At 27.6% G+C, this 22,819-nt stretch overlaps 3 protein-coding genes across 5 annotated transcripts in view; 1 reads left to right on the plus strand and 2 right to left on the minus strand.

The window, feature by feature from the left end:
* LOC111640723 (solute carrier family 52, riboflavin transporter, member 3-B-like) overlaps window positions 1–4,557 on the plus strand; it is an 11,456-nt gene extending 6,899 nt beyond the window's left edge. For 2 of the 3 annotated variants that reach the window (XM_023386763.1, XM_023386762.1), the window contains exons 2-5: window positions 2,457–2,694; window positions 2,757–3,425; window positions 3,497–3,727; window positions 3,799–4,557. In XM_023386763.1, coding sequence (XP_023242531.1) covers window positions 2,473–2,694; window positions 2,757–3,425; window positions 3,497–3,727; window positions 3,799–4,014 — 1,338 coding nt within the window. In that variant the 5' untranslated portion in view covers window positions 2,457–2,472 and the 3' untranslated portion in view covers window positions 4,015–4,557. Of the gene's footprint in view, window positions 1–1,690; window positions 2,271–2,456; window positions 2,695–2,756; window positions 3,426–3,496; window positions 3,728–3,798 lie in introns of those variants that run through there. The other variant, XM_023386761.1, reaches the window with a different exon arrangement.
* Window positions 4,558–7,993: 3,436 nt separating this feature from the next.
* LOC111640721 (tyrosine-protein phosphatase corkscrew-like) overlaps window positions 7,994–22,819 on the minus strand; it is a 73,510-nt gene continuing 58,684 nt past the window's right edge. Inside the window, exons 13-15 of the mRNA XM_023386759.1 lie at window positions 9,029–9,222; window positions 8,835–8,951; window positions 7,994–8,759 (exon numbers count right to left, since the gene is read on the minus strand). Coding sequence (XP_023242527.1) covers window positions 8,852–8,951; window positions 9,029–9,222 — 294 coding nt within the window. The 3' untranslated portion in view covers window positions 7,994–8,759; window positions 8,835–8,851. The remainder of the gene's footprint in view (window positions 8,760–8,834; window positions 8,952–9,028; window positions 9,223–22,819) is intronic.
* LOC111640724 (tyrosine-protein phosphatase corkscrew-like) lies at window positions 18,803–21,436 on the minus strand. The gene is made up of 2 exons (XM_023386764.1): window positions 21,246–21,436; window positions 18,803–19,026 (listed from the first exon to the last, which is right to left on the minus strand). Exons 1-2 carry the CDS (start codon window positions 21,306–21,308, stop codon window positions 18,835–18,837), a joined length of 255 nt encoding a protein of 84 aa, XP_023242532.1. The 5' UTR covers window positions 21,309–21,436; the 3' UTR covers window positions 18,803–18,834.

A 22,819-nucleotide genomic window follows, 5' to 3' on the forward strand; every position in this document is an offset into this window, starting at 1 on the left:
TGTGAAAAATGCTCAATCTTTAAATTCAAGCATCATTCGTAAACGTCACAGTATTATCGCTGAGATGGAAACAATGTTAAAATTATGGCGTAATAATCCAGTAAATGTGAAAAATTGTAAAATAATATAGGCCTAATTTGTTATACATATGTATTATCTAAGATTTTATTAAACACTTTTTTCTAAATTATTGTTTTTTTTAGTCTCCGGCCCCAATTAAAAATTATTTGTATGTATTTATATGGGAAATTATACCCCGACTTACGCGGTTACCGCTCGATCCCACCTATCGCGTAAGTTCGGGGTATTACTGTGTATATATATATATATCTTTACATACATAAAATGTCAAAAATACACTAAGACTATCTTCCTTAATTTAAGATAATATTCTCAGTTCTCTTCTCAAATTAAACGCATATATCCTCGTTTTTTTTTAAACATTTTTACGACCCAATTACAACCAAAAGCATGCTTTGAAACAGTACCCGATAGGCGCCGAATTTTTAACTGCAGGCACCGAAAACGCATGCACGTTTCTCTTTCATTTTTTTTGAAGTACGAATGCTTATGAGAAAATAATAACTGAACACACGTTCTCTTCTCTTTCCATTCTCGCGAAGTACGAGCCGGCCTTAACGATTCTTCACTTGGTTTGGTTTCGGCAACACGCCACGTAGACGATCTGCCGAGGGGAATGCCTCCCGGGAGGCCTTTGTGGGAAACCCACGACCAATATTAGAGTGGTTTTATACACTCGGTCATTGGTGGACCGTTCTTTACCTAAGAAACAAGATTGAGCACCTCATTGCAAACATGACTGTTACATAATAATGAACTTCAGTATTTGCAATTACACAAATTCCTAAAGTTAAAAAAAATATACTCGCACGATTACTACTAAACAAACGCAAAGGATAAGTTTGCACGGCAACACACACTCATTTTTATTGTTTTGCACATCGAGATTTTTTTTTTCAAGTTTTGTGTACGCACGTTTTTCGGAAAAGTAAACATGAATATTTGACAAATGACATTAAATCTCACAGATATACAGGAATTTCAATATTTGTTATTAAGTTTTGAAATAGCTCTTATCGGTGACAACTGATTTTAATTGTTTAACTCTCACTAAATAAATCGAATGATAAAATTGTACAGAGTCCATTAGTACATATTCAGTATTTATCTTGAATAAACTGAGATTTTATTTTAATACAGCGGAAGTTATAGACGTTAACTGACTTTTGCTTGTCATGCCACAACGAAATGATTTAGCATCGGAAGGATAAGAACAGTTATTGACAATATTTCGTTTTTAATGGAAAAATACTATTTAATCTAAGCTATCTATCTAATGTGTGTGCTGCGTGCAAGTTTACCAAAATTTCAATAATAATCCAATAATTCGTTTCAAATGAAACTGACTGCCATTGGTTTGCTTATCCAGCTGCATTAAAGCGCTTTACCAGCCAATGTGTCCACAGTAACCTATATCTTTTTAAAAAATCTCACCGCCCTGTGAGCAATAAAAGAGCCTCTTATTTTTTAGAAAGTCCACTATGGTTTCGACCAAGCCCACAATGGGGCGGTCGGGTAATGAAGGACAGACCACCCCTAAAAAATTCCTAGGTTTTTCGATCCGTCCGAGTTAGATTCCGGGTCCCCCAGAGCGATAGACTCCTACCTTAATCTCATCGCTCGTACTTCCGGTCGTCTCCCATAGTATTTCGGAACTTGAAGAGCCACTTTAAAGTAAAATCTGTAAATTCTCTCTAAACTAAACTAAAATGCACAGTTTATCGTCATATTTTCATAAGATTTCATGGCAAAATGAAATTTTGCAATATCAAATCTAATTAAATCAAATCAAAAATTTTATTAGTGGTATATAATTTTTGTATGTCCAAAAAAGTTATGTAACTATTTATCTAATGATAATTAAAAAGATAAAGCTGATAATGCAGCAAGTCCAAAAGATCATACTTTGAATCATCATTGTGTATATATAATAAAGACATACGTAGGTTTTAAAAATTTATAACGAGACTCGCTGTTATGCAGAGTATAAACTTGATTTTAAAAACTTGTTTTGTTTTCCTATTATAATTCACAGAAGTGTTAGTGAAAATATCGATTAAACTGATTATCACAAGTATGATTAAAATTAAAATTTCAATTTTTATCTACTTTCAAAAGTTCAATGAACTTATAGACTAAAATCAATTATACAAAATTTGAACAGCAATGGCTGACATTAAATATGGAAGGTAAGCTTATTTATGTCATTATATTTGAAATTTGTTTTCTCGTTTAAAACTACACAACTAAACATAAATCTTAAAACTACATGTAGAGAGCAGAAAATATAAATTATTCAGTATTAATTTATTTTCGTAACTAAGCAATAGACTATATTATGAAATTAACTTGTGAAATTGTTGTTCTCTTTCTAGCCTTTCAATTTCCAGCATGACTGAGTTTGGTGGAAGAATAATACTCATAGATATCCTAGCAGTCTTTTTTGGACTCAGTTCTTGGATGGAAATTAATGGTTTATGGGTAGAATTACCTGTTCTGCTCCAAGTATTGCCCGAAGGGTGGTCACTAGCCTCTTATATCGTAGTCATCACCCAGATAGCTAATTTAGGACCAATAATTTACACTTTGGCATGTAGAAAATGGTCTTCCAGGGTAAGTATCTTTATTTACTACAAACATACCACTAATTATTTACACACAACTTTTTCCGACAGAAATTGGAAATACCAGTGATTTATTTTACATTATCAATTGGAATCACTTCATGTTTTCTGCTTACTTTTCTTTGGTCAAAAACATCTGTTGTTTTTGGAAATCTCCATAGTACTGCACTTCTCTCATTGGCATTTCTTTTGGCATTTGTGGACTGTACTTCTTCTGTTCTATATCTACCTTTTATGGCACACTATAAAGAAAAATATCTTTTATCTTACTTAATTGGTGAAGGCATGAGTGGTCTTTTACCAGGAATAGTGGCATTAATCCAAGGTGTAGGAGGAAATGCAAAATGCAAATTAGTCAATAATACAAACACAACAAAATGGATACAATATTCTGATCCACCTCTGTTTTCTGCTGAAACTTTTTTTGGAATTTTAACTTTCTTGATGATAATGAGTGGATTATCTTTTATCTTCCTTCATCTTCTACCTCAAATTAAAGAAGAGAAAGTGATGTCAACCACAATTGTACCAATTATTTTCAAGAAAAACTGTGATGAGAATTTCGACAGTCAGTCATCTGAACAAAGTATTTCATCTGAAACTCAAACAAGAGCATCACTTGTAAAATCTCGTGTACTAAATAAAAGACGCTTTGTGACACTTTTAGCATTTCAAGTATTTTGTTGTGCTCTGACAAATGGAGTTCTACCAGCAATACAGGTAAGTAAAAAATAAGAATTCCTCTCAGCAAAAATAAGAATTCAATAAATGCAAAATATGAAATTTTTCAGACATACTCATGCTTGCCTTATGGAAATGTGGCTTACCATTTATCAGTGACACTCTCAAGCATTGCCAATCCTTTAGCATGTTTTGTGGCTATGTTCTTTCCCACAAAGTCACTGCCACTCATCAGCTTGCAAATGGTAATTGGTACAGGTTGGTCTGTCTATATTATGACAGCAGCAGTGACAAGCCCATCACCACCTCTAATACACACAACAGCTGGAGTAATTTTAATAGTCAGTATATGTTCTTAAAAATTTTTTAATTTTAATGTACATTTCTTTCTAACAATTTCAATTTTGTTTAGATTTTATCTTGGATATGCTTTGTCAGTTTACTCTCTTATGTTAAAGCATGTTCCACATCTATCTTACGTCAAGAAGGAAGTCATTTTGCCATGATGTGGTGTGGAGGCATAAGCCAAATTGGTTCTGCCACTGGAGCTCTTATTGTATTGTTACTAGTTACTTTTACTAATATCTTCCAATCATATGATGTCTGTAAATCTTATCATGCAGAATAAAATGATTAGTATAAAGTTAACAAAAGTTTTCGAAAATTGTCATTAATATATATAACTGCATTCAGATTTTGAAACTAATCTTAGAATCAATAACAAACAGTTTAATAAACAACAACTAATTCACAAAGAGACTCTTTATTATTACTATCATTATCATTTGACAACATTCCAAATATATTAATAGAAAATACAAAATATGAATACATAAAAATTAATTTTTTTCTATTGTTAATATAGCATTAAAAAATAAATTCTAATTTATTAAGTGAATCTGAAAGTATACACTTACTTCCAGCAAAAACAAATTTTAAAAAAATATATCTTCTGTATCATACTACAAATATTTTTCATATGTAACTTAGTAATATTTTAAGTTACATATTAAATGCATAATTGTGACATATTTGAACAGTGTTTTTTGGGCATTGAATATTTTTTTAAGATTTTATATATAATCTCACTATTTGCAATATAAATCCATAGTTTTATGTTAAGTAATATCTCCTAAGAATTATTATTAATTTCACCAGGTCTACAGGCATTCAAATGACTAAGAAGTAGAGATCCTAAGATTTTTAAAAAATTACTTTTATTAAAATATATTTTGATCACAGCTTATTAATCTATAATTAAAAAGCAATTAAAATTTTTAATTGCTTTTATTTAACTTGTTTTGTATCATGTCCTCAAATATCATGCACTTCTAAATAATATAATGTATTCTAATGATATTTTGGATTGTACCCACCACCCACTATCCTCCCAATTCCAAAATTTGATAAACAACCAAATGTACAATTTAATGAGCACGTGTGCATGTAAATGCAATGTAGTGATGTGAAATGAGTGACTCCACTCTCACCATTCCCATGTTGAAAAACATGACCAATAAAATCAATTTTTTTATTTTATAAATATATTAAAATTATTTTGCATTGTTTTAATGATTTAAAACATATACAGTATTTTAATCTTTTTATATAAGAATGCAGTTTTGCTAATTTTATAGTCACAATAAATAAATAAATAATAATTTGATTGAATGACAAGGAATTAGACTATTTTTTGTGTATTGAAATTATACATTTATTTTGTATATGTTATTTTATAATTATTTTCAATATAAAGATTTCTGTTGATAGAATACTGAACCTTTTGAGTAAAAAAAAAATATATATATATATAGCTTTATTTGTCATTAAAATAGATGAATAAATATATAATTTATTGAAAAGCTTGGAAGTTATTTGAATGCCTTTGAGGCCTGACAGACTTCATATAAACTCCAGAGATATTACCTAAAATAAAAAGACTATAGTTACCCTCCAAGTTTTCTCAAAATAATTCAAAATTTAATTCATTTATTATAGTTGTATGTCACATTACCTGTATCAGTCTATCAATGCAATAAAGTAAGAATTTTTTAATGTTTTAAAACAAGCTGAAAAACTTAAATTATGATTAATACACACGATCAACTGAAAAATGACTTTTATTTAACTGTTACCTTTTCTGCACACATATAAACATCTATTATGTCATCTGCAACACATTTTCCCCTAAAATCTTTCATAAGGAAATTTATTGAAGATACAAGTTTAAAAATAGTGTTTAATAATAATAATTTTTTAAATAACAAAAATTCAACTTAAATATTTAATAATTGATCTAATTATTATTTAATAGTTTCTACTTGTTTCAAACAAAACTTTATTTTTAAATTAAAATCATAAATCATTTACTTAAATTTTTGAAGTTAACTTTAATCAGATATCTGATTAATCCAAAAATTTTAATGCAAACAAATATGCACATATATAATTTTGATATTCATATACAATTTCTTTTGATATACATATCTATCTAATGACCAATCAATAAATCAATTTTGGTATTATTTTCAATTTTACCTAATATTTATTAATTAGAGCATACCTATGTAGAATTATTCTATTTAACTAACTTTTTGCAATTTAAATTCATTCATAATAGGATAAATTAAATAGTAAAAAGCATTGCAACATATGAATAAAAACTCTGAAGTATATAACATAATCATTATTATTATTTTTGATACTGAAAATCTAGAATTTTGAAGTTTATCTAAATATCATTTTAATAAATAATAATATATTTTTACGATTTATAAATTTTAAAGTAAATGCATAAAGCTGCATAAAATTTTGATTTAAGCATGTATATTTGTTCAATGGAAAATACAACAAAGGCAAATCATCATAAAAATTTAACAACATTTGTCATTTTATTAAAAATATAGGAAACAAAAATTCAATTGAAGTTAATTGCAGATTATTATTTTATTTTATATTGAAGAAAAACAAATCAATTTAAACTAATTCAATTTAATTTTAAAAGCTGTATTGAAATTGCTTATTTTTTCTGTATTATATAACAACAAAATTTGCAAATATTATCTGCCATAGTCCTTTCATAATGAAAACCAGTTCTATACATAACTTATTTCTCAAAACAATTTTGTTTTAGAACAAAAGTATTTTTACACATCATTTCATTATATTATAAATAATATATTTTTATTTCTTTTAATCCTGAAATGTTTATAAATTTCATAAATATAAAATTTATAAAAATTTAAATTAAAACATATAGAATTCTAAAAACTTAGTTTGAATCAAAGTATTAATTCTATTTGCCTATCAAATTGTAAATTATTAATATGCATATTTCCAGTTATGAAATATGAGTCTCTTTTTATGAAATAAAGTTATGTTATTTGTGCATCAAGTTTCTGTGTAATTAAATTGAATATTTCATACAGAAGAAAAACTATAAATAAATTTATTATCTAAACAATTCAAAAATTATTATTAACTTTTCAAATCAGTTTATTTAAACTACAAAAAAAAATTATTTCATGGATCAACAGATCTTTCCTAATAATTAAATTGTGATCTTATTGTTAATGCTATAATTTAAAATATTTTGAAGGAAACTATCACATCTCTGATAAACAACACATATAACACATTTTGACAACAAATATAAATTTTCCTAATAGAAAAGAAACATTATTAAATTCTAACTTTAAAAAATATTTACAATTGTACTATTAAATCATAATATCTAAGATGTATATATATGTAATGCTTGTAAGTATATATCTATGCTTATATTTTTAGTATCAAATAATATATCTCAGTTTGTTAGATACATAATACAATCCTATTTTTGATTGTAATCTATAAGAAAATAATTTTAGGATTAGCATAAATAATAATATACAGAGTATGCATTCTAACATTAACTTCTAAATAAAACAATTTTGTTTCCATTGGCCAGATTTAATTTAAATAATAACTTTTGTAAATTTGGCATTTTTCAAAAATTATTCTTTGCAATGCAGGAATAAACACACTTTCTATAACCACCCAGATTTAACTTTATAACAATATCCAAACAACTAAATACTTTCTTATTGTTATGATACACCATCAACATTTGACCAAACAATTCAAACACCCATTTTTGAGAATAAAATGAATAAATAATAACTCTCAATATCAAAATAATCATAAAATGCAAACTCTGTTTCAAAATTGTAAAACTAATATTTATTATAATTCAATATAACTGATTTATATTCTGATTTCTAAAAAATAATTTTAAAAATATAAAAAGCTAGCATATATATATGCTCAGCATCATATCACAGGTATAATCAGTATTTTAAACTAAAACTTCTGATATCTTTTTTGATGGCTTTGTTATACATAGTTCGTAAATTGATTTATAATATGAAATTAATAAAAAATACTTATCTATCAAACAGTCAATATATAATAGTTACTACAAGAATTGCTTTCAGATAGCAAAAATAAACACACACAATTAACTTTTGAAAATTTTTAAAATTTCACAGCTTGTTTCTTGAAATTTTTACATATAATATTCAAATAATATTGAATATTATTAATTTATTTTACATTTTTTTCTTGGGCAAATTATAGTCCATTTTTTTCATATTTATCAAAAATCAAATATTAAATACATACATAAAAAAAAAACTGTTCCCAATTTGAAATGCAGGAATAAACAAATACAACATTGTTTCTTTTAATATATTTTTATGAGTAAAATTATCACAATATTTTTTATTCTGGACAATTTTATTTGATAGTTATTGAGAAATGGTCCAGATAATTTTGTTAAAATAGTTTTTTTTAATACATTCAAATTAATAATTTATTAACCAGTTTATTAATTCAATATTATTTTAACAAGATCAAGAAACAGTTTAACAATTTAAAGAAAAAATCACAACAGTTAAAAATAATTGCAAATACAAGAAATCAAATATGATCATCCTTCTCTTTCATCCTCATAATTTATCCCTCTCAATTTACAAATGTTTTTAAATTATATCTATTTTTTAAAACAAATTTTATTTTGTTATAATACAGTATTTAAAAAATTATACTCAATTTACAAAATAGATTCTAAACTTATTAAAAACCAAAACTAACAAATGGAGCTCTTATATATATATATATTTATGTATGTATGTATGTATGTATTTATATATGTATGTATACAAGATGCATAAAAGTATATTTTCTGTACAGAACTGACCAAACTGACTGTCCAATCATTATTAGTAGATTTATAAGAAGCTTCCACAATATGTAAGCAATAAACATCTACATCTTAGATGACAGTCTTGCTAGTTGTATAATAACTATTTAGCAGAGCACAAATGTTCTAGCCTATATTAAATATACACAAAAACAGAAAGCACTATTAAAAATTCCATTTAAATAAGTTTCAATTTATGATTTTACCTGCATATCAGTGGTTGTCATGATTTATGTGAAAGTTGTGATGGGTTATTGGATGATTTTTCGTTCACAACCAAATTTTCATATTTTTCCCATAGAGAATCTTTGGGAGATGTAATGCTAAAAATTTATAATTAAATAAGATATTAATTAGTTTTCCACAAGATACATTATTGAAGAGATAAATTTCTTTTTACCTAGTTAGTGATTCATTAATAGTTTTTGGTGGAAGAGGAGGTTTTTGATTGTCAGCATTCTGAAGTAATTGTGCAGCTGAAGAAGTGATGCTAAGAGAAGAAGCAGATCGAGGGGTTTTTACTAAATCTGCTAAGCCAGCAACTTCATAAGTATACATTATATTAGTATATTCTCTTCCTAACTGCAAGCTCTTCTAAATAAATAAAAAGTATTATGATTTATCAATATGAAATTTAAATAAAAAATAAATTGCAAAATAACTTGGAAATAAATAAAAATAAATATAGAATCTTTTACTTAAAAGAAATTTTACAATTGTATAAACTTATAACACATTTTGACAACAAATATAAATTTTCCTAATAGAAAAGAAACATTATTAAATTCTAACTTTAAAAAATATTTACAATTGTACTATTAAATCATAATATCTAAGATGTATATATATGTAATGCTTGTAAGTATATATCTATGCTTATATTTTTAGTATCAAATAATATATCTCAGTTTGTTAGATACATAATACAATCCTATTTTTGATTGTAATCTATAAGAAAATAATTTTAGGATTAGCATAAATAATAATATACAGAGTATGCATTCTAACATTAACTTCTAAATAAAACAATTTTGTTTCCATTGGCCAGATTTAATTTAAATAATAACTTTTGTAAATTTGGCATTTTTCAAAAATTATTCTTTGCAATGCAGGAATAAACACACTTTCTATAACCACCCAGATTTAACTTTATAACAATATCCAAACAACTAAATACTTTCTTATTGTTATGATACACCATCAACATTTGACCAAACAATTCAAACACCCATTTTTGAGAATAAAATGAATAAATAATAACTCTCAATATCAAAATAATCATAAAATGCAAACTCTGTTTCAAAATTGTAAAACTAATATTTATTATAATTCAATATAACTGATTTATATTCTGATTTCTAAAAAATAATTTTAAAAATATAAAAAGCTAGCATATATATATGCTCAGCATCATATCACAGGTATAATCAGTATTTTAAACTAAAACTTCTGATNGGTTTTTGATTGTCAGCATTCTGAAGTAATTGTGCAGCTGAAGAAGTGATGCTAAGAGAAGAAGCAGATCGAGGGGTTTTTACTAAATCTGCTAAGCCAGCAACTTCATAAGTATACATTATATTAGTATATTCTCTTCCTAACTGCAAGCTCTTCTAAATAAATAAAAAGTATTATGATTTATCAATATGAAATTTAAATAAAAAATAAATTGCAAAATAACTTGGAAATAAATAAAAATAAATATAGAATCTTTTACTTAAAAGAAATTTTACAATTGTATAAACTTCTTTAGGTTTTTAAATGTTTTAATGAAACGTGATAAAAATTAACATTTAGAACTGAAAATATTAAATCACAAGAATGTGTTTAAAACACTTTTGTTTCTATTAACCAATTTAAATAGAAATAAATAAAATATTCATACAAAAATTATATTTTAGATTTAAAACTTTTTTTAGTGACTTGAAAGGAATAATAGTGCTTTTTTCTTTCTTGATTAATTCACTGTTTCTGAGAGAATTATCTAAGATTATTTAAAATAAATATATCTAATAGTTTATATCAGTGGTTTTTCAATCTTTCTGAAGCCAGAGAACACCAATCATATATTTTTTATTATGTAGAGCATTATCAATATATTCAAAAATTGATAAGCAATTCCATGCTTACTATTCTCATGAAAGAATGAAACAATAAACTAAAACTTTATTATATTAAATAAAATAATAAAATGGAATCATCTATGAATAAATTTGTAATAAAATTTAAAAAAAAAATTTTTGTGGAAAACTTGGGGCAAGTTTACAGAACACTTGTGTTCTGCAAAACATGTGTTGAGAACTACTGATTTATATCTTTAAGCCTTCATATTACAGTGGAACCCCGGTTAACGAACGTCCTGGTTAACAACCAAATCGGTTAACGAACTTTTATTTTACAAAAATTTTGTCTCGGATAACGAACAAAATTCGGATAACGAACGTAACGGTATTTTGTGTCAAATTTCAGTTGGTGTTAGGCATGCGTGAGTTAAGCATTGCTTTTCCGAGTGTTTGTGCTATACTTCTTTTTTCAGTTTTGTGATTTATATATTTAATCAATATGGCATCCAAGAAAGAAAAAAGTCATAGTGGCAATAGAAAACGACAACGCAATATGAATGACAATGCGCTATCGCATTTGAGAAAAATTTTGATTAAAAGAGTAAAACAATCAACTTTAGATCAATTTCTTGTTCCTTACGGAAAGAGTTTGTTTGTTTTGTTAAATTATGACAACGCAACACTTGGGCGATCTGCCTAGGGGAATGCCTTCTAGGAGGTGTTTTTAAGGGAAACTAGCCCCTATTTAGGCGTTACAGACGTGGAGAAAACCCGGAAAACTCCACGTGGCCAGCCCGTCTGAGCAAGGTGCGAGCTCACGAACGAACTCCCCGTGTTCAGGGTACGAAGACCGCTTAGCTACTGGTAGGTTTTCTTACCGAAAGAGACTTCAACTCAAAGAATTTTTCGATGAAGTGCTACCCGTTATTTTTTTGGAGAGGATTTCCCTTCTAAGCATTAAGATTCGTATAAATCCACTTTTCTGCCACCAACTACAACAACGAAGGTATGTACAGTGCTATTTTATTAAACAAAGTTTACATGTTTGTTGCTGTAATGATGATACTACGTTTTCCTACATTTTCATCAAAGAAAATCTGCTATATATTACAAATAAAATCACAAAAATTTCGGAGACTAGAACGGATTAATTACATTTGCATTAATTTCTATGGGAAAAATTGCTTTGGTTAACGAACAATTCAGTTAACGAACGAAGTCGCGGAACGGATTAAGTTCGTTAACCGGGGTTCCACTGTATAAAGCTTTTTAAAATAAAATTGTATGTACAATTTTATTTTAAAAATAGCCAATTTTTTAATAATTGTCTGCTTATTCTTAAAATAAACAAGTTAATTTTTTAATAACAACTTATATTATCATCACTTATTGATGGAAATAAATGTTACTAAGGATTTTGCAGTTAACAAAAACATTCATTAAAAAATATTTTTGTAATATTTCAAATCATCATGTAAACAAAATATTTTTGATTGGCATTTTATTTTAATACTTTTTTGTAGCACTAAAAAATATTCTAAACAATTTGAATTAAAAAAAAAAAAAATCAATAAAACTTTTTATGTACAGGTAACCCCTGTATAACACGGGAGTTCCAAAAAATTGCCATGTTATGCGAAACAAAGAACTAGTGCGAAAAGGAGGGTTAGGTTTCAAAAATTAAAAAAACATGCTATTAAATCCTTATTTAAATCGGATTTATTATTATTTTTTTTATTGGTAAAATACTTATTTATTATTTAAGTAAATATTTTACCAGAGAATTATTCATCCTATATGATGATCTCAGCATGAGCATCATCAACTAGTAACAGTTTTTGAGTGCGTTCGTTAATAGCAGTCGCTCTGCAATGGGAGTGCGCTGCTGTTTGTAGGAATTTAGGAACGACAGTGAAAGAAAGATGGCGGTGCCTGCACTATTGATAGTATCATGATGGAGCAATCTATAATTCTAAAATGAGCTTTTAGAGGCAAAAGAAGGGTCCCAATTGTAAAATTTAACCATTAAATGGATTATTGTTAAAAAAGCATTCAAAGTAGCCATGAAAACAATTAGAATGCTTGCACAGAGTTATGTGGAAGTATAAAAGAATGCATCCTTTATTACATTTCATGTTGTACAAGGGTTTTACCCAATTCCCGAACCGTGTTAGAGTGAACCCGTGCTATAAAACCACTGTGTTATACGGGGGATGTTCCCAATTCTTGAACCATGTTAGAGTGAATCCATGCTATAGAAGTGCTGTGTTATACGGGGGTTACCTGTACATGGATAATTTAATCACTATTATTACAAAAACTACAAATGAAAATAAATATTAAATAGTTGTAAAAATTATATATATGAAATTTTAGGTAATAAAGACTCTATTTCAGTAAAAGGACTTCAAGAATAAAATATCACTATAAATAAAGGCATTTTGTTACTCAAACACTAAAAGAAAAATAAACAAATCCATAAAATTTAGTACATAACAGAATTGTCAAAGGATATAAAACAATATAGCATTGTCTTATTTCATCCACAAACAAAACTTTTTTTTTATCAGTGTTGTATTCAACACAAAACCCCTGAATACAACACTGATAAAAAAAGGTTTTGTTTGAGGATGTTTATTATTCAATACCGTGTTAATACTTAGAAGACATTTATTTTGTGTTATTGTCTTATTTCCTTTAGAAATAAGATGGAGCTGAAGTTTAATAGTAGGAAGTTAGCATAATAATATTTTTTGTCCACTTTCTCTAAGAACAAAAATTTTATCCTTTTGCTAGAAATTTATTTTAAAAAATGTAAAATTTTATTTACCTACCATTTTCTTATTATTTTATTTATTTTCCTGATTTTAATATAATTAATTACTTCATATTAAATATAATTAAATATATTAATTCATATTAATATAATTAATTAATTCATATTCATATTAATATTCTTTAAGATTATAAAACATTCCAAAACTCTTTAATTTACCTGTTCTGCCTGCATTATTTGTAAAACAGTGTCAATATAATGTAGTACTGCTAAATACACAAATTTATACTGAGCTTCAGTCTGAACCATTCCTGACCTTTGACAGCGCACCATTTGTATTGTTCTTTGGATATCTAATTCACAATCTAATCCTGCAAAAGATTTAAATCAAACTTGTTAGTATCTTAAGTATAAAATCTGATATATTAATACGAGGGCTATTTTTTAAATAAGGTCCGTTTTTTAATAGGAAGAAAAATACTGTAAATATCATTAAAATATATTTTTTCCCATATTCTACATACTTTTATCTACTTTTCTACATAATTTCCATTTCTGTTCAAACATTTGTCATACCGCTCAAAAATTTTTTAAATTCTGACTTCAAAGAAATCTGCCGCCAGAAGACATCAGGCCATGCTGCTTGTCTTGTATGGCACGGCAGAGTTTTCTGAAGGTCACAATAAGCATCAGAATTGATTGTTGTGCCTCTTGGCATAAAATCCACTAACAAAGTCCCTTTCCTGTCCCAAAAGCATAAGGTGTTTGCTTTATTTTTAGATATCAAAAAAGCTTATGATTCATTGATTATGTCAAATTTACAAAAGAAATGGCTATATATCAGGCAGAAGATGATCTTATAAAAATAATAAGATTATTATTTGGCCACTATGAAGTGATGATCAAGCATGATAATTTTCAATGGCTGGCTTTCACTATTGACCATGGCCTATTACAAGGTGATCTCTGGTCATCACATCTGTTTAATTTCTATATGATTGATTTTAATGACTGTTTTAACAGAGAAGACAATGGTTTTTATTCAAGAAGCAAGTAATACATTCAATATCCTATGCAGACGACATAGTGATTATTGCTCCAACAGCTGCTGCTTTATGTAGAAAGATGCATGCTTTGAATGAGTATTGTGAAGAACTAAAATTAAAAATCAACCCTAATAAATCATCTGTAATGATCTTTTGAAACGGAACCAGACTTTCTAAGAAACGTCTTTTTATCTCAATAACAAAGAATTTAAAATAGTTCACGACATCAAATTTCTGAGAATTATTTTAACTCCTACATTGTTGTTTGAAAAACAATACAAAAGAAGAATAATCAAAATCAACATACTGATTAATAATAAGGTGAAACTAGTTAGTCAGGTTAAATTGAAGAATATAATAGTTAATTTTATACTATTCAACTCCATTATTATGAATTCTATAGGATATGCTTCACCGATCTGGAACCTAACTTATTATCAGAAGCTAGAAATAATTCAAAAGAAATTTATTTGCAAAATTTTCTCGTTAGAACATAATACTCCTGAAAGTGCTCTTAGATTAGAATTAAACAGATTCAAACTGTGATCATTTTTTATAAAAAGACTTATTAAATTTTTTTCTAAGATTGTGAAATATTACCAGCTAAACTACAGTCAACCCTCCTATAATATGGTAGATATGTTAGATATGGTAGATACGTTCAGTTCTTTATGAAATTAATGTTCTATGAGTCCTTAAATACTAGAGCCAATCACAGCCCTGCACGTGTGCAGTTTACGGACTACGGCTGTTTGAAAGGTTTTCTTCCATAAAATTAATCAATTCTAGACTAATTTGACTCAACATTTCCAAAATACATATAATTTTTTGGGAATAATCCATATAAACTATGCTATAAACAAAAAATTGTAAAATTACTTGCCGAGCATGCACCATTCGACAACGCCATTACTTAAGCTTGTTTTCGTCGTGGAGCTTGTCATCAAATGATGCTCGCGTGCTTCCTGATAAATTATTTTTTTTGCGAAAACTTTGCTGAACTTTGGAGACATCATTAATATAAATATAATTTTTATGGGCATTAAATAATAAATGGTTTTTAGTAGGTCTGCTGCTCGTTTAAACTCAACAGTTTGTACAATATCCGTTATTGGTCTAGATTCGACCAATCCTGTCGCAACACGAGTCAGCGATGACGTTTTACCGAATTATACAAGTTTTTTTAGCGTGTTTGTACGAATACTGTTGCAATTTTTTCACCGTCATATAGGAATCCAAACTATAGGAACCCGTGTTATGGGGGGGTCAACTGTACTTGATGGTACTGACTCTAATAAAATGAAAACAAAGTAAAATACTCAATTTCCAGCAATTCAGTTGATAACTAATTAACTAAATTTTGATCATACTTAGTAGTCAACATTAAGTTACATATTTCACAAAATTAAAAAAAAATGAACAAACTCTAGAAACATGACTTAATTATTCAAAATTTAAAAGTATTCTGAGTAATTTAAACAAAAAAAATATATCAAATAAATAAAAAATAAACAGTAAAAATAACAACACCTTGCTCAACAGAGTAAATGCAAATAACATGCAGCCATCTGATTAACCACATAAGTTTTTCCAGCATTTAATATTGAAGTGTGTGTGTTATTAATGCCCTCCTCTTCTTTCCTTGCTTGTATATATCCTGCTAGTTTTTGGTTTCTCTTTGAATTTTAAAATCAGTACAATACAATTTTTCATCTATTAAATTTCAGTTTTATTCTGTTGTAAATCAAATGAATTACATTTTGAATTAAAACTTATTGTATTTTAATTAATATTGTGAAGAACTGGGTAGATAAATGTAGTCTCTACCACTTAATCGGCTACGGATCTGGAAGATCTGCCCGCAGAGTCGTAGAATGGTTTTAAAAAGATGTTTTAGATCAGAGATCGTAAAATCCCGATCTATACTCAGGATTCCTGACACCAGTTTTAACTCATGATATGAGATAGTGAATAAATTAAAGTAGGAGGGCTTATTTCATGAGTGGGGAGGATATGCGGGTAAGTGATAAGCTTGATATAGAGCTGAGTTCAAAGACGAGACCATATTAATTAACAAACAAGATTTAATAAGGTTAACAAAGTAAATACAGATGTATGGAGAGAATAACATTTCTTTAACCTAATCACAAGAATAACAAAACTATCTATTCCTCGCGAGAGAGAGAGTTTACAAGTATGATATAAATCATACTACCTTATGATGTAAGTCGGTCAGTAGTCTTTGGAGGAGTACGGGAGATGGAGGATAAACTCTTTGGGACAATCTTCCTTTTTTCTGTATGTGCACAAGTTAAAATATGTCGAAGAGATCTTATGGACGAGGAGATGTGTCTTGTATGGCACTTTCCCAATTTCTTATGGACTGCCTCGAATGGCAGGTAAACTATCCTTTTATCAGGCTCTCTGACCAATGGCATAAAATGATCCACGATTACAACATGATGCATGATGACATGTAGAAGGGGTAAAAATACAGATGGTGGTCAGAATTACCGATAAATCCTGTGGGAAAAGAAGTTGATTCCTTCTTTTGTAAAAAGTGTTGAATGTGTCTTCCTTTTTGGTAAACAATTCAAGAAAACTAAATATATTTCCCATGATAATTAATTAATAAAATCATGATTCTCACGATATTCTTAATACNAGACTGAATTGTAGATAGAGATTACAGATACATTTTTCACATTATCATGTTTTATCAACACTCTACTTACTCTGTACTTATGAGATTTGTAATGGAGAATTAACTCTAAACACACAGTGAGTTGTTGACCTTTTTTTTTTTTTTTGCATCAGAATTTTTCATCACACTATTCATACTTGAATAGGTAATATTGAAAGATTAATCACAGGCTACATAAATTCATTAGATCTGGCCTGCAGGCCATACGTTGACCATGCCTGGGCTAAAGAGTGGTAGAATTCATGAACATTATAAATTGCATCACTATTTCCATAAAAAATATAATAAAAATTATATATATAGGCTTTACCAAAACTTACTGTATAACTGACATTAGCCAAAAAACTATATAAACACTTAATCTTTAACTTCTGTTTTTTTGCTGTTCACATATGCTTTTGGACAGACTCAAAATGCTTAATCATATAAGTTGCATCATTAATTTTCACTTCTTTCTCTTTTCTCTTTTTGTTGATAATTAACTTCTCACTACTAATTAACTTCTTACCATATTTTATTTCCATCATCCATATTCAAATTTTCAATTTTTTTTCTTTCCAGAGACAAAATCTGCTGAACTTATGATCATTACACATGAGAAATAAATGACTATTGTAATGGACATACAAGCTATGCACAGATATTGCAATCATTGTCAGAAAATTTTTAAGAAAAACTCTCTCTTATTGCCATACTTTTAAACAATGCAAATATAAGAACTGAAAAAGCTCCTATACTGACACTTCCAACTTGTATGCATATTAACTAAGAAAATTTGAAAAAGATAATTTTTGGTTTACATTACAAGAAGGAATTTTTGTAGAGTGTGATATAATAATATTTTACTTTAAAACAAACAAAGTGCCCAAAATTATAATAATATAAATTTTACAATATTCAGTTTTTGTTTTTTTAATCAATCAAATTAAAAACTTAAAATGATTTCGGATAAAATATTTTTTAAATTAATTAATAAAATAAACAAATTCAAAATATTTTAAAAACTGTTTTTCAAGAACTTATAATATGATAATTACAGTAGAGCATCGATTATCCGATCCCCGATTAACTGTCACATTGGTTAACCGATCGTTCTAGTCGGCAAATTCAAATGTCCGTTAGTGATGTGGCGCTATAATATTTGGCTATGTCTTGGCTACTTTTATAGTATTTTTACATGATTTAGCTGGCAACATGGCTCAACCACGAAAGGGAGCCATTATTTAAATGAGGCTTAATTTTCTAATTTTTAACGATACAATAGCGATGATTATTATTTTAAAAAATTTTTTGTTAGGCTTAACATCGATGAAAATTCAACGCAAAGTAGATTAATAGCGATATACTAATATACTAATTACATGAGATATACTAATATACTATACTAATAATGTATTTTTTCATATTTTTCGGTTATCTGTTTTTTCAGTTATCTGACCAACCCCAGTCCCCAATTGAGTCAGATAATCAATGCTGTACTGTATTAACATTTAAAATGATTAAAATGTTTTCATTTAAACGTTTAAATTTGAATTGTGTTTTAAAGTTTTTCAAGAAATTTTAATACATTTTATAATAAAGTGTTAGATTAGATGCTGAATTTATTATAAAAAACTTAAATCACAAATCACTATATATATTTTTTTTAAACAAATCATTTTCCGTTAGATGAAATATTACCTCATTTTCTTTAGTTACTTCAAACTCTCTTAATGTATAATCAACAGTAGGTGATTCAACAATGCCCTTTATTGTAATTTTTCCAGCTTGCTTTACTTCATCAACATCTGGCCAGTATTTTGCACATTTATTCTAAAATATAAATCATTTGTTATTCATAATATGGAAAAAATAGTGTAATTTTTTAAAATAAAAATATAAACAATAGTTCTCATTATATTCATCATTATATATACTGTATACAACAATTTGTAGCCCAACAAAACTATAATTAAATTTGTGACTTGGCAACAGCAATGAACAGACAAAATAATTGAAGTCATGGACATTTTATTTATTTATAGTGAAAATTAGTTCACAAATAATTATGTTATGGATAAAGAATGTTCAGTAGTTTATAGTAACAAGATGGCAAATAAAACTGGATTTTAAAAATTTACAGTAGACAACAATAAAAATGTTTTACCAAACAAATTATCAGGAAAAGAGTAAAATGGATAATATACAGCATAAAAATATTAAATTAAATACTTTATAGTATTTGTAATACTGATCAGAAAGATGCTAAAACATGTTTGACTAAAAAGGACCATCATCTAAGTCAGGGGTCAGCAGTTTGTCAAGTGAGAAAAGCCAAATTGTCATGGAAATAGGATAACAAAAGTCCCAGAGAGCCGCATATATGTTAATTTAAATTTGCGAAATATGATATATGACAGGGGCACCTCTACTGGCTGTTTTTGGCGTAACGTTACACAGATGGACACGCATTCAATGGGATAAATTATATATATAGATATGCTTCAAATGCTACCATTTGCATGCAACTCATATTGATCAATGCAAGTGTGGTCATGTGTGGATGGGCTAAAGCAGGGGTGGCCAACAGTTTTTGCCCCTGGGCTGAATTGGAAAGAAAACTTTTTTCATGGGCTAAACCAGAGGCTGCCCTATGAAGATTTTGAGGTGGTGCAAGATCTTATTGTGGTGTCACCCCGTAGAGACTAAACTGTATATAAAGATTGCAGATACATTTTTCACATTATTGTGCTTTATCAACATTTTACATTGTACTTCAGAGATTTGTAATGGAGGGTTAACTCTAAACACACAGTGAGTTGTTGACCTTTTTTTTTTTTTTTTCATCAGAATTTTTCATCACACTATTCATACTTGAATAGGTAATATTGAAAGATTAATCACAGGCTACATAAATTCATTAGATCTGGCCTGCAGGCCATACGTTGACCATGCCTGGGCTAAAGAGTGGTAGAGAGTATGCCATACAAGTCGAAGTTTGTTTGGTGGTTCTATCACATAAACTCATGTTATAAGGCTGCTTGAGATGAGGTGAAATTGGAGTTTATGTCTGAAGAGCCGCAAACATCTATGCAAAGCGCTGCTCCTGCCGACCCCTATTCCTCTCTAGTTTTGATGATTCTTATGTATCAAAAACTAAGAGACTTTAACTAACCAAAGTGAAATTAGTGTGAAATCAAGAAAATTCAACAAATTATTAAAAATGAAATATTTTATTTTTACTCTTTTTAAAGTTGCCTTTGTTAGTTTGGGTTGATTATGAAATATATTGCAAAAGTATATTTGCAATCCCTTTCTTTTGTTTAAATTTTAAATCATTTTATAAAAAATGTTCACAGTAACTGATTTTTACAATTCTCTTGTTATTATTGATTTTCTTACTTTATCTTGTAGAAAATAAATCAAAAGAAATAATTTCACATTATCCATAATACAAAGACATTCTTTATTTAAAAGTACTTTTACTTCTTTGCAAGTATTCTATATTTCACATCACTTTTATATTCTTCAATGTAGAACATCAACATGATGTAAAATATGGAATAACAATAATGACAATAGCCATCATAGCCTAAGACAATTATGAGCCAAGTGAAAAAAGATAAAGTTATTATTAAGCCCAAGAAAGCATAAAATATTATTCCTGATAGAAGCCATTTATATTAAGATTAACAATGTATGCAACATTTCCATATTAAAATTTGCAACTGTATGGAATTAAGTCATTCCTTATCTACCACAATTATAATTCTCTGCAACTTTTTTTTTTTCCCTTGTACAAAAAGTTAAATAATATAAAATTTGTTTATTTTAATTTAAATCATCGTTCAAATTTGTTATGTATTTTCAAAGTTTAATTGAAGAAGATTTATTTGCCAAAAAGCAAAATTATTTTTAATTAAAGAATCTCTTTTTATCACAATGTGAAATTATTCCTCTTTTTATTTTTTAATTATTATTAATAGGTATTTTTAAAAAAATGAAAATTATCTGCAACTCAATGCTATTTGTTATCAAAGCATTTAACTAACCTTTCCTCTTTCAACCTCTCTGGTTGTCATAACAATTACTCTACTATTTAATTGCCAAACCATCCACCAAAAATCTCCTAGAGTGTTAGTCAATGTTCCCTGAGTGGCAACATAGTATTTTCTTTCAGAATCCAAACTGCTATCATTGTCAGGCTAAAAAAATCCAAAATTAAAAAATTAAGTTTTTTTAATTTTCAAGCATAAAATCAGAAAGTTCATATCAATGCAAGTCTTGTCAAATTTATTTATTTTTCTATGCATTTTGTGACCAGGGTGTTAAAAAACCCAAGAANTTAAATCCTTATTTAAATCGGATTTATTATTATTTTTTTTATTGGTAAAATACTTATTTATTATTTAAGTAAATATTTTACCAGAGAATTATTCATCCTATATGATGATCTCAGCATGAGCATCATCAACTAGTAACAGTTTTTGAGTGCGTTCGTTAATAGCAGTCGCTCTGCAATGGGAGTGCGCTGCTGTTTGTAGGAATTTAGGAACGACAGTGAAAGAAAGATGGCGGTGCCTGCACTATTGATAGTATCATGATGGAGCAATCTATAATTCTAAAATGAGCTTTTAGAGGCAAAAGAAGGGTCCCAATTGTAAAATTTAACCATTAAATGGATTATTGTTAAAAAAGCATTCAAAGTAGCCATGAAAACAATTAGAATGCTTGCACAGAGTTATGTGGAAGTATAAAAGAATGCATCCTTTATTACATTTCATGTTGTACAAGGGTTTTACCCAATTCCCGAACCGTGTTAGAGTGAACCCGTGCTATAAAACCACTGTGTTATACGGGGGATGTTCCCAATTCTTGAACCATGTTAGAGTGAATCCATGCTATAGAAGTGCTGTGTTATACGGGGGTTACCTGTACATGGATAATTTAATCACTATTATTACAAAAACTACAAATGAAAATAAATATTAAATAGTTGTAAAAATTATATATATGAAATTTTAGGTAATAAAGACTCTATTTCAGTAAAAGGACTTCAAGAATAAAATATCACTATAAATAAAGGCATTTTGTTACTCAAACACTAAAAGAAAAATAAACAAATCCATAAAATTTAGTACATAACAGAATTGTCAAAGGATATAAAACAATATAGCATTGTCTTATTTCATCCACAAACAAAACTTTTTTTTTATCAGTGTTGTATTCAACACAAAACCCCTGAATACAACACTGATAAAAAAAGGTTTTGTTTGAGGATGTTTATTATTCAATACCGTGTTAATACTTAGAAGACATTTATTTTGTGTTATTGTCTTATTTCCTTTAGAAATAAGATGGAGCTGAAGTTTAATAGTAGGAAGTTAGCATAATAATATTTTTTGTCCACTTTCTCTAAGAACAAAAATTTTATCCTTTTGCTAGAAATTTATTTTAAAAAATGTAAAATTTTATTTACCTACCATTTTCTTATTATTTTATTTATTTTCCTGATTTTAATATAATTAATTACTTCATATTAAATATAATTAAATATATTAATTCATATTAATATAATTAATTAATTCATATTCATATTAATATTCTTTAAGATTATAAAACATTC

Source organism: Centruroides sculpturatus, unplaced genomic scaffold (genome assembly GCF_000671375.1).
Source record: "Centruroides sculpturatus isolate CEXI.00-Female unplaced genomic scaffold, Cexi_2.0 scaffold1341, whole genome shotgun sequence".
Taxonomy (NCBI): Eukaryota; Metazoa; Arthropoda; class Arachnida; order Scorpiones; family Buthidae; genus Centruroides; species Centruroides sculpturatus.